Source organism: Buteo buteo, chromosome 22, assembly GCF_964188355.1.
Source record: "Buteo buteo chromosome 22, bButBut1.hap1.1, whole genome shotgun sequence".
Taxonomy (NCBI): domain Eukaryota; kingdom Metazoa; phylum Chordata; class Aves; order Accipitriformes; family Accipitridae; genus Buteo; species Buteo buteo.
Genome location: NC_134192.1, coordinates 2740078 through 2752695, shown reverse-complemented (window position 1 = coordinate 2752695; position 12618 = coordinate 2740078). Strand labels below are relative to the sequence as shown.

General features: G+C 52.1%; 1 protein-coding gene across 1 annotated transcript in view; it reads right to left on the bottom strand.

Annotated features, from left to right (window-relative positions):
- Positions 1–4943: 4943 nt before the first annotated feature.
- Positions 4944–12618, bottom strand: part of SLC16A2 (solute carrier family 16 member 2) — a 40410-nt gene continuing 32735 nt past the window's right edge. The window contains exon 6 of the mRNA XM_075054226.1: positions 4944–11963. Within this exon, the coding sequence (XP_074910327.1) occupies positions 11743–11963 (221 nt within the window). The 3' untranslated portion in view covers positions 4944–11742. The remainder of the gene's footprint in view (positions 11964–12618) is intronic.

The window sequence follows — 12618 nt, the reverse complement described above, 5'->3', positions numbered from 1 at the left end:
ACAGGGGAATGTGTTTGGCCGCTTTGCTGGTCCTGCTGCTGGGTGGGAGGAGAAAGGTTGTGTTTGGCAAACCTGGCCATCCCAGAGCGACGGGGGTGCAGGAATAACCATGCATTAGAGGGCTTCTCACCTCCCAAAGGGCTCTGCTGACCACTCCTGAGACTTTGGAAATAGAGAAGTGGGGAGAAAAGCAAAGGCTGGCGGCTGCTCGCTTGCCCTTCCCAGCTGCTTCAAGTGTGATTGAACCTGTTTCGGGGCTTTTAACATAATGAATCTAAACTCAGCTCTGTTGTGGCTCCCTAAACCCTTACAATAAAGTTATATAGGGAAAACTAAACCCACTTTTTAGTCTTAAACTGGAGGGGCATTGTCTCTGACGCTAATGAGATGCTGGTGCTGCATGCTCCAACTGTTCCTCTGAATAAATCCCCTGTTAAGCCAAGCATGTGAAAATCCAGGCATCAAGTCCCCTCAACAATGACTTCATAAAATAGGAGTCATCCCATATTTGCTGAGGGTTTCTTGAGTTTCGGCACCCTATGCCAGCAGGGTCCTGGGTTTTCAAGGAAAAAGCTTCCGAAGCAGCATCCTTGCGATAGCATCCCGGGAACCTGGACGGGGGTTCCCCACGGCTCCGGCAGCCGGCACAGCGCTGCCTTGTGCAGCATTAGGAGAGGAGCCGGCCGGGCTCCTCGTTGCCAGCAGAGATGATTAGTTTTGCACTGGTTTGATTTCTCAGGGTGGATTTGCAGAATGCGATTTCTCCAGGCTGAAAGTTTGAGGCCAGTGGTTTTTTTGCTCTGGAGCAGCAGCTTTGCTCATGGTCATGGGTCCTGTACGAAATGCCATAAAGCACAAAGTGCCTGGCTTGGTTTCTTGGCTGTAATACCCACTCCAGTCTTTCCACCCCAGACCGAAACCCCATGTTTTGCCCTGCGTCTGCAAAGCCAGACCTTGCCTGCAGGCTGGCGGGTGGTTTTGCTGGTACTGGAGGGTGTTATGGGTGTGAAAGCACTTAAAACGAAGCTGTTTCAGGAGCCCAGAGGGTTCATCTCCTGACCCCAGAGCGGGGCTCTGTGCCAAGATACGAACGGAGGTGGGACTGCTGCACGCCTGCCCCGAGCACCGCTCGCTGCCGGCCGAGGGGAAGGCAGCTCCGGGCAGGTGAAAGGCAAGAAAATAAGCAGTGGAGGAAAGAGTTTAATCTCTGTAGGTACTGCTGACTTCTAAATTAAATAAAACCTAAATAAACTTGGAAATTACTCGGTCTTTGCTGCTGGCGCCTTTGGGATGATCTGTCTTTAATTTGTAAAGATGGATCGAAATAAACTGAAATACTTGGGGGAGAGGGGGGAGGCTGGGAAATGCCCCTGAAGGCTGATTGCTGTCGGCTGGCGTCCGGGCAGTGCTGCTCGTCCATCTTCCCTGCACGCACGGTGTGGCCAGGAGGGAAAGGCGAGGGGTGGGAAATGATGGAAAGGGATGAAGGACAGAGGAGGGGAAGGGAAAGCAAGGAAGGGTAAAAAAAGAAAAGGCTTTTGAACTGTGCTCGTCTGAGTGGGACTGGTAAAAACATCAACACAGGTGGAAGAAGAATACGGGTGGGAGCAAAACTGCGGGGATCCTCAGGGTCTGGTTGTGAGGCCGCAGAGCAGGTCCAGAAGAAGAAACCGGGGGACGGGGGTCCTGGGGGGCCGAGCGGGAGGGCGGCAGGCGCCCCTGGGGGTGATGTGGTGTTGGCCACGTACGCTGGGGCCGGTCCAGCCTGAACAACGCTCCAGATGAGACGGCAACAAATTTATAACCGTGAAAATCCCGATCCTGGGCGGAAGAGGTGCATGCCAGAACAATAGCTGGAGCCCGCCAGGGCGGCGGGGGGGGGACACAGAGGGGGCCCCGCTCGCACCCCACCCCGCAGGAGGGGCTGTTTACACAACCCTGCCGAAAAAGCCCCCGAACGCTCCTTGTGTTTCCAATGCGGGATCGAGCAGGGCTGCAGGTGATTGGGAGAGACTTGTTTAGCGCAGCTCTTGTGCCAAAAATTAAAAAAAAAAAAAAAAAAGAGATTAAAAAAAAAAAAGCATACCCCGAAGCCTCGGCCAGGATAAAGCATGCACAAGCGAACGGGTCCAAAAGCAATCAGTGCTTCTTGCAGCCCAACGTCTTTCTCCGTTCCCGCACCGGTGGGGTGGGCTCGGGCTCCCTCCCGCCGCAGGGGTGCTGCGTGTTGGTGTCGGTGGGTCGTTCCCCGCCACCGGGACCACGGGGAACCTCGTCTTTCCCCTCCCTCCCAGCCACACACACCTTCTTGCTCTCTTTTTCCCCTCTTCTCCTTCTTCCCCCCGCCCCGTGCTGTGTATGCTTTAGGTGTAAGCATATATATATTTTTTTTCTCCCTTGCTTTGCCCTGCTGCCAGTATTAAGCGGTTTCCCGTATTGCATTTTAAAAAAAGCCCCTACAACCCAACCCGAAGGAAAGCGAGCGCATCCTGAGCTGACCCCAGTGCTCACCCCCATCCCAGCTGCACTCTCCGTGTTCTCCCTTCCCCTTGGGAGACACATCCTGGTACCCGGGCATGGGTGTTGGGCACCCCGTTCCGGGCACAGGGGGTCCCACGACACCCCGGCTCGATGCCCTCCCGCAGCTGCCGGAACAACAGCGGGAGCCGAGCGTGGGTGCGGCTGAACACCTTGGGAAGGGATCTTTTCCAAATTATTGCTTTAAATAACGACAGCAAAGCAACAGCTCTAGGAAAGATTTGCATTTAGAGGCAGAGATGATTAAAAAAAAAAAAAAAAAAAAAAGGAGCGCTCCTGCCACTCATCGGTGCATCCTTCAAGTCCTTCAAAGGCACTTGCAGATGGGGTTTTTTTTGGGGGGTTGGGTGGGTTTTTTTTGTTGTTTAAGGATTATAATATTTAAGTCCTGCAAAAAGAAAACAGATGGTGAAGAAGACAATGAAAGAAAACAAGCCCGGCACGGAGCCCATGGGGAGAGGAGCGGAGGAGCGGCTGGGCACAGCACGCGCCTGCGGCCTCCAAAGTCCCAGTAACCACTTGCAGGTGGTCAGCCTCACCCAACGGCAGCGTGTGCACATACAGACATATGTGTGTGTGTGTGTATACACGCACAAATTAAAAAAATACACTAAATGTAACTACAGATCTGATATACGCCATTAGCGCATATATAGCTCTAAAACATGTAATTTATAACTATTAAACTAATACAAAACATTGACATGTGGTTCATATTTAATACAGAAAAACGTGTAAATTTTGCATTTTGTAAGTACAAACATAAACTATTATATATAATCAGCTTGTTTCAATCCATGATATTTCAATTTTAATATATGAATAAATAAATACTTAACACCTACTGTGTTATAGTAATGACTACAGGCTTTTCTGTTGTTTGGTCTTTGCTAGTTTGCAGCCTTTCTATTGAAAAACTCAGGGTTTTGCTCTGATCCAAAATACTTTTTCTCCCACTTTTTCAACTTTCCATGTCTCTGGGCCAGATCCGGCAGCCTGGCAGAGCAGGGGGAGGCGGCTGCTGCTCCGTGCCCTGGGCTCAGCCAGCAGCGGGGCTCAGCGGGGATTCCCAGTGGGCACGTGCACAAACACACCTACAGAGATAGAGAGATATATATATATATATGTATTTATTTATTTATATGGAGCTGTGATGAGCTGATGCTCCTGGGGGTGGGCTGGGAGCAGCCGGGCAGGGGCTCTCCCCCCACCTCTCTGGGTGTCCCCATGAGTGTGCAGCCCATTTTTATCAAACACCCCAGTCCCCCCCCCCCAAGATTTGCAGCCACCCCCAAGAAGATCGTTGTAATTTTAGGCTGGCATTGGGGTTTTTGCTACCTGTAAATGAAGCTCCGTGTGTTCACACGGTGCTTTCTGCTCCCAGGAATGGGCTGCGGCGTTTCCTCTCCTTGCTCTGTCCCTGCATGCACGACACGAAGTCCTCCGGAAGAGCTCGTTGCCGTAGTCTCATTCCCTTTGAAGCTCTATTTACCATCACTTATCTCCTGGTGGTGGTTTTTTTTTTTTAAATGCTATTTGCAGTAAATATCCCTGACTTGAAAAAGGGTTGAGATGCACATTAAAAAAAAAAAAAAAAAAAAAAAAAAAAAAGCCTGAGCTATATAAAACTAATGCATATGTCAGCTTTCATCTAATGTCAATTAAAGCACCTAGCATAAACAAGTCATTAATATAAAACCCTTGATAAAAGCCTTGCTTTCAGTGTCTCAGCCACTGTAACCTCACTTATGAATAATCATCTTCAGTCTTTCCCACCCTCAACCTTCCCATAATTGCTCTTATTGACAAAAAAGATTAGCTCTCCCATGACCAGCACTAATATCCGGGAGGCCTCACCGTGCCCCCAAACCACTGCCAAAAGGAAGAAATACTACTACTCATAATAATTTTTAAAAGCGCTGGTGCTCTCCCTGTGCGAGAACCCGCTGAAGATGCTGGCTGATGAAAGCCAGACCCAAAGCTGTGCCCAGAGGAAACCCATGAGGGTCACTGGGGGCTCACCCTGAGCACTGACACCAGCGTGGGCACCAAGATGCTCTCAGGGATTTCTTTCTTTATTATTTTTAGTTTTCGATGCCTCGGGTGGGACAAGGACCATCCTCCACCCGACACCACCTCCAGCTTCTACCCTCCTGCACCGCATCAGGACCCTCTTCTCCCCCATTAGGTACCAAGACCTCAGCACAGTTTTCCTTCCAGGTGTGTGAAAGACTTGACAAAAAATAATTCCCATGTTAAACTGCCACCTCTCCAGCCCCTTTTCTTTTGATATCCTGGGCAGGTGCCGGGCGGACAGTTGGCAGCAGCCGGGAAAGCTGCTGGGGGACCAATGCCCGCGACCGGCCAGGGGGAGAGGAAACCTGGTGAGACACAGGCATGGACCCTTTTTTCTTTTTAAACTGGTTTTATTCTACACAATTTTTTTAAACAACATTCATAAAACATTAATTACAAAAATGTGCTAATATGGAGTAGGTTTGTTGTTTGGGTTTTTTTTGTAGACCAACAATCAGAAATTCACATTTTGAAAGGATAGTCATACTTTTAAGACACACATTCAAATACTTTACTTCCAGATACAAAATTTTAAGGGAATATAAACCGCTTACAAGGAGCAGATGTCAAAAAAAAAAAAAGAATAATTTTAGACTTCAGGTCAGACTTCGGCATCGAATTGAGCGGCTGCTTTCAGGCCACTGGCGCTGCTGGTGTGCCCAGCAGCCCCGGGCACCTCACAGGACCTGGTCCGGAGCCGTGCACGGCTCCTGCTGAGCCAGAGCTGGGAGCACAGTGGAAAAAAAATGGGATTGCAAAGCTACCGACGGTGCTTGCAGCCTTTTACTGAGTCTTTTAGTGGGTACAGACACCACGAGGGCGAGCGTTACCAGCACATTGCGGAGCAAAGCAATGCATCCCACCCCCAAAAAGCCTGGGCAGGATTTTTTTCAACAGTCATGGAATGCCGACTGCCACGGCTCCAGACAGCAGCAGGGCTGGAGAAAGGCACGGCATCGGGATCCACTAACCGGGGGGTGATGGCAGCAGGCTTGGAGGTCCTGCTTTAAAAACAAGCTGTCTCATGAGTTACCCAAAATGGCCCAAATTTTAGCCTCTGCCCCAGTGCTCTTACGTGGAGTCGGCTCCAAAATCCATCCATCTGAAAGCAAATATTTGGCTTCATCCTGCTGGATTTCAGGGCAGGGGAGGGAGAGCGGGATATTTCCTAATTGACCTCAGCCTCCCCCAAAAAGTCCTGTCTCCGGCTTTAATGGGTTCACATGGCTGAAACAGGATATGCTGGGAAAGTTCAGGCCTCGAGAAGTCGTGTTCTTTCCCAAAATGTTTTGATTGAATGCACTCGGCAGCCAAAAACCCAACTGCATTCAGGCAATCTGGCCATCACCAACCAGAAGCAGAGCGTCAACACCACGCAAAAACCTGCTCCAGAAAACAACTCGTCTTACACGCCGTGATTAAAAATGTACAAAAAAAAAAAAGCTTCGTTCCTTAGTAAAATAGACACTAAATCTTGCCTCTAATGCTACAGTTAAGAGCTACGCTTGCCTTGCCGGTCAGAAGTGGATGTAGGGTGAACGTTGGGAAATATGTTACAAAAAAGAGGAGAAACTTTGGAGGTACAAAACCTCCTTCCAAAGCCATGTTTTGCAGAAAACGGGAGGGACTGTGTCTTTCTTCTCCTGCCTTGCCTCTGTCAGGAGTGGGGACCCTCGCCCCACGCCTGCGATCGGCGGTGCCGGCGTTTTGCCGCCACGGTGCCACGGTCGCGGTGGGAAGAGTTGACGCGGGGGCACTCGCAGCCTCCGTCCTTGGTGGGAGCACTAAGGGCGTTGCGACATTTGCAAAACTAAAACAACAAAACAGCGCCTGAAAGGGCTTGTTGTGCAGGATGAGCCCGCCAAAGCCCCGCGATAACCTCGGTGTCACCGGGACTAAAGTCCGCGGCGCCGCTGTGCCAAGCTGATAAAGCTCCCGGAGCGATGCTCGCCCCCCGGCCATGGGGTAGGTCACCCCTGCAGCCGTCCCTGGGGCTCAGCCGCAAAGCCCCCTCGGCAGCTCCATCCATCCCCATGTCTGCTTTCCTTCCGAGGGCTCTCGAAAAGAAGCTAAATATAGCTTTTTTTCGGTTCGTTGCTTGCCGGTGAAGCCCCTCTACGGTGGCAGCTCCATCCCCACCGGTGTTACGTAGAGGATGTTGGAGTATTTAAGGAGCACTTGTCAATCATGTCATTCTCCCCAAAGGTTACGAGGGCGGCTGAGACTTAAACAAGCCTGCAAAAGCTGCCCGAGTGCGGGTTTTTGCGGCAGAAAGGCAGCGGCTCCAGCGGCAGGAGGGGGCTGCTCGGCTTGCCATGGCAAAGGAGCCAGGGCTTTCAAAGTAGTTCTAGTTTTCTGCTTCCAGCTGGAAAAGGAGAAGCAAACTCCGCCAGCATGAAAATTATTGAAGCTAAAATAACCAAGGTAACCCCCAAACAAAACTGTTGGGTACAGAGGCACGTGAAAGCCGGGTAACAGTTTGCAGTGAAGGGTGGAGGGACGGCAAGGCTCTCGGCTGGATCTGTCCTCCTCTGCGTCCAGAGGATTTGGTCCAAGTTCACCTTTATGCAGGTTGTTACTCTGAGGACTGCGTGGCCACATACAGACGCAGATGTCAGCCAGGGTTAAAATTCACCCTAAGCCTCCCGAGATGCTAAACGGGAGTGATCTGAGCAAGCATAGACGAGATCCTCAGCACCGAATCAGACTGCTCAGAGCAAATCGCTCTTAGCACCAACGTACCGACGCCAAAAGAGACCCGCTATCGCCGTGCAAAATGCTCCTGCGGCACAGTCCTGCATGGAAGGGCAGGAATGTCCTTGCCCAGCTGCAGGCTACCTCCCTCTCCCAAATTCTCCGGACCAGGCAGCGCAGCCCGGAGGGTTACGAAACTCCTCGACTGCTGGCGGAGCCAAACTGGAAGCCCCAAAGCACCACGATGGTGGGAGGCAGAGCCAAAATGTCTTGAAACTGGGGGTCTCCCAACCCCACGGTACCGCAGCAGACCTGCAAAAGCCCTCAAGCTTTGATGGCAATTAGGATGTGGCCTTCCCATAGCTCCCACAGCAGGGAAATGTTAGGAAACCTCAACCCCAGCCACCGAGTGGCCAGAATTTGTTAAATTTAAGCTGTGCAACTTAGAAACGTGTATTTCCCTGGCCACAGGACCTCAGGGCAGGGCACGCTGTAACGCAGCAACTCCGGCAGATGGTTCCAGCTTTGTTTCACAACTCGAAAAAGCTCTAAGCCATGAATCATGGCACTTCCCGGGTAGCTCCCGCAGCCGCTGCCCTGCCAGCCTTCCCATCACCAGGGCAGCCCCAAAAGGCTGAAAACACAATCTCCCCTCCGAGCCCTTCCAGCTCGGCTGTCCCGCTCCATCCCTCAGCCAGAGCGAGAGGAGTTAAACCCAGCGCCTCACTCCTCTGCAGCAGCAAAAAAAAAAAAAAAAAAAAAAGAAGAAAAGACAACAACTCCTTTTTGAACACCCTCAAGCTAAAGATTTAGAAAAGCAGCCCCAGCCAGGCCCCGAGCAGGGCGCTGCTGGGACACGTCCCGCGCTTGCTGTACACTTACATAAGGCTACGCGCACGCCTGCAGCTCTCCAAACACCCCGGGCACGGAGCAAAGCTGCTCCCTTCCCGCTCCCTTCCACCCTTTTCCCACCCGAGGGACTTGACCCACTCCCGTGCCTTCACTGGTTCCCAAAAACGCCTGAGCCTGGAGTGTCGGGCTCCACCTTCCCCTCCCGGAGCAAGAGAGCAGGGCAGGAATCACAGCCCGGCACTTGCAGGGGTTTTTTTTAATTAGAAAACTGAGTAAAAGGTAGTTTTTGCTGTGAACGCTGTCTCCCATTAAGCCCTCGCCCACCCAGAGGAGGACATGGATGTGCTGGGCTAGGACGAGCAGATCCTCAGGGGAAGAAACAGGAGGGGTTTTAGGATGAAGCTTTTTGCAACAGGTAGGGACCTATTTGGCATCACAGCACTGGACTACAACAGGTTAAAAGGACGTTTTGGAGACCAGTGCAATTTCTCCTTGTTTATAGATGCTCAGGTCGCCACAATCCCACCTCTCACATGCCGCAAGTCTGCAAAAATTCTTGCAAGCTGCCCGATACTCAAGGGACAGACTCAAGGGACAGACTAGACGCACAGCAGCAGCGTTGAGCTGACAAACAAACCCCCAATACTCCCCTTCATGTTGACAGACTGCTCCAACCTTTGCCCTTCCTGTTCCCATCTGTGTTTGCAGACGAGGCGAACCTCTCCTTGCTGTTGCTCAAACACGCCTTCCCCGCTGCAGAATTTGCCCTCTTCTTGACCAAGGGCAGGATCTTGACCAGACAAAGATGCCGAGAGTGGTTTTGGGAGCCTGGTACCAGACATTGCTCCGGGAGAGGATGAGAGGTGGATTCCTTCGACCAAACTTGGATGGTCCATGAATGCACCTCGTCACTCGAAATCTCCTAGAGGGTCGATAATAAGAGCTGTGGGCAAAGACCAAACTTTAGGGGGGGTGAACGTGGGTACCAGCATCCCTCCTGGGAAGAGCGCTGGCTCCCGGCTGACACAGAGCTGGTCTGATGCCGCCGCAGCGTTAAGCACCCATTGCGCCGAATGCAGGCTCCTCCCGGGGCAAAGACCTTTGCAGGCAGGTGGAGCATTTAAGGCAAGTGGAAATCTGTAGAAGTTTGGGATTTGAAGCATAAATCGCTTTATAAGCCAGAGAGGTTTTACCGCAACAAAGTCTCACGCAAAGCTGCGTGGTCCTCGGTGGGCTCTGCCGTGCAGCCGCTCGCTCAGGCCAGACGTGGGTTGGAGGCAGCTCTGCTTGTCCTCTTGTTGCTCTGAAGAAGCTACTTCTTGAATTTAAATCCCTCGTAAGCTCTCCTTCGGTCACATTAAGGTCAAAAATGCGATTTAAAGAACTTCATCGAACTCCGATGTGAATAAAAACCCCAAAACTCACCAAAGGAGTTACAGAGTTACGAGGCAATGTATTTCGTTCCTTCAGCTGTCAGATGGCTTTGGAGATGCCCCACTGCCAACGCTCCCACCTGGAAAACATCACTTTAATGCCCTGCCCTAGGCTAAGCCTGGCAGATCCCACCGCAGCCGGAGCAAGGTGTTCGGCTCCCACCACGCACGGGTGTACGCGTGCCCTGCCTGCCGACGCGGCTCCTGCTGCCTCCCGTGGCTTCCTAAACCAAGCTTTGGGTCGGCAGAGCCGTAGCAGACGATGCAATACGGGCAAGGAAGGGTAATAACAGTCACAGGAAAGCGTATCGAAGAAAGAGACAAACGGACATCTCGTTTTATAGTCATAAACAGACATGTCACAACACACCAGTTAAATTTTCAGCTCGTACGGGGACAGAAGGGCTACAAGACCACAAGACCTTATAATGCGTTAGCCAACGTGGAATAAAAACAGGGCCAGAGGGGCATGCAGGATCCTGAGCCTATATACAAAGGTCCCGCCGCTGCCCGCGGGAGGGGTCCTCCACTGAAACCAAGTTTCCACAGCAAAGATTTGTCTTGGTGTTACAAACCCCGACACTCGCCCAGGGACCGAGGGATGATTCCCATGGCACACGTCCCTCTTTAGGCTTATCTTTTTTTTTTTTTTAATGGCAAGTGAATAAAATGAAAATCCAACGCAGGATGGTTTTGCAGCCAGGATAAATGCGAGCTTTGTTTCTTGCTCTCTCCTGGGATTATTATTCCCAGGAAAAGGTACCCCGGTCCCAGCCGGTACCTCGTTCATATGGGGACCCACCGGGGCAGGAGGACTTCCCTTGCTCTGTACCACACTCGTTAAGCGATGCCTGGAGATGACGAATTTCTACGCAAGGCTGAGCTCTGCCTTTGCTCTGTGTGGTGGGTACCCAGGGGCTCTACTATTTTCTTGAGCTCTCTCCCTCTCCCCCCGGGGACGGCACTGACCCCGCACCGGCTCTGCACAGCAACACACGGGCTACGAGTTAAATGCTGCCAGGGCTTTTAAACCCTTTGGAAACACCGGGCTTCCCCTGCCAATACTGACTTATGGTTATTGCTGCATAATACACAACCGGCCCCCAAAAAAGAGCGGTGGCACCTTGCGCCCCGAGCCGGCTGCATCCCCGCATCCGCGGGTGCCCCGAGCCGGCCGCATCCCCGCATCCCTGGGCGCAGGGAAGCGACCTGCTGGCACGGAGCGAACCCGTGGCACGTGGGGCTCTGTCCCGACCCTGCGTGCCTCGGCACTTCCGAAGTCCCCGTCTCGGCGGCTTGCCCACGGTTTTTCGCCTTGCAGAGCCAGCCGCCGTGGGCTGCGCTGGGAGCTGCCCCTCTCTTTTGCACCTTAAAAGCCCGATCAGTCTCTGGGTGGGAAAACAGAGGCGGAAAGCGGCCGAGGGACCTGCTGGTCTTGTCCATGCGTCTTTAAGGCATATTTTGCAGGAAGGGGGTGCTCCCGCGCGGCTCTGTTCCGCGAGGGCGGCAGGACCGGAGCTGGCCGAGCTCCCCGTCGTCCCAGCTGCAGCTCCCTGGGTGTGTGGGAGAGCAGCGAAAAAGGAGGAGAGAAGAAGATTAAAGCGGGACTCGCCGACCATTTATTTGGTTTGTGCATCGGACTGAAGCAGCGTTTCCTCCTTCAGATCTGCTGGCTCCAAATCAGCCTCTGGTGCTGGACGGGAAGGGGGCTGTCTCGCTTGGACGTGACACCAGAGGAGAAGGATGGACACCTGCAAGGTTCAACAAGCTCCATCTGTGGCCTGCTTTAAAAAGGCATTTATTCGCTGTAAACCTCTGCCGTGACGTATAGAAAACTGGGGCGAGGAGCGGGAGATCGATCAAGTTTGAATCCTGGTGAGAGTTCTCCTTAGAAAAATGGTTAGAGGGGGGGAAAAAACCAAAGGTGGCTTTGAAATCAAAAAATCAAAACCGTCCCGAAAAAGAGCATTTCTGCTAGTTAAAAGCCTTTAACTAGAAGAACTTTTTGTGGGTTTGGTTTTTTTTTTTTCCTTTACAAACATAGTGCATCTGCGATCATTGAGAATTAACGGTCCGTCTAGAAAAGGGCCTGTGCTTGGGCTATGGAGAGGCTGCTGGTGGCGACAGTGAGTGTCGGCGAGCGGAGGCGTTACATGTGTGCTTCGGAGGCAGGACAGCCCGGCAGCAGCTCCCCGTTCACCACCGCCTCCGAGACCAGCATCTTGTCTTTGCCAGAATCCAGCCGCTGCTTCTTCAGCATCCTCTGATGGACCAGAGGGACGACGGCGAGCACCAAGCCGCCGATGATGGGGGGGACTCCGGCAAAATAAAAGGCTGCATCGTAATTCTCAAAATAGTCATTGAGGTATCCTGAAAGAGAAAGAAGAACAACAGCGGTTATAGCCACGTCAGTCTAATGACTGTCTTGTCTCCTCCCTCGAGTGAGAGCTGCAGCTCGCTTCAACCACCAGATTTGGGGAGATTTGGGTTTATAAACCAATCTTTTTTTCCATTGCATTCCTAGGAGTTATTATGCCCTGGATTAAAGGATGTGCACAGCCAACATTGGGTAGCAAGGAAGCCAAGAAGGAAAGCCTCAGCCATCTAACCAGAACAGGACACAACCCAAACGCAAGCTGAGACAGTGTTAAACAACCAAACTTTTCAGGTGGCTCTTCCTAGCACCTTGCTGGCCAGGAGGTAATAGGAAAAGCAGACAGGAGCTGTTCCTCTGCAGGCTGCCTCCACCTGGAAGCCCTGCTTTGCTTACGGATATTTTATCTACATGGGGATGTCAGCTGAAAAATACACGCTGCCAGTTACAAACAATAACCAACCACTTAAAAACCAATGAGGTTCAGCAAGCTCTGACACAGCCAGGCAGCCTCGGAGGATAACCCATTGCCATTTATTGGCACTGGAAAATCCCTCTGAGTTTTCTTCTACGTAGACACTTGCCTGGGGATCACGTCCATCAAATGAGCCCCTTCACCCAGCCCTGTGCCCAGCCAGCCCGATGCAGGGG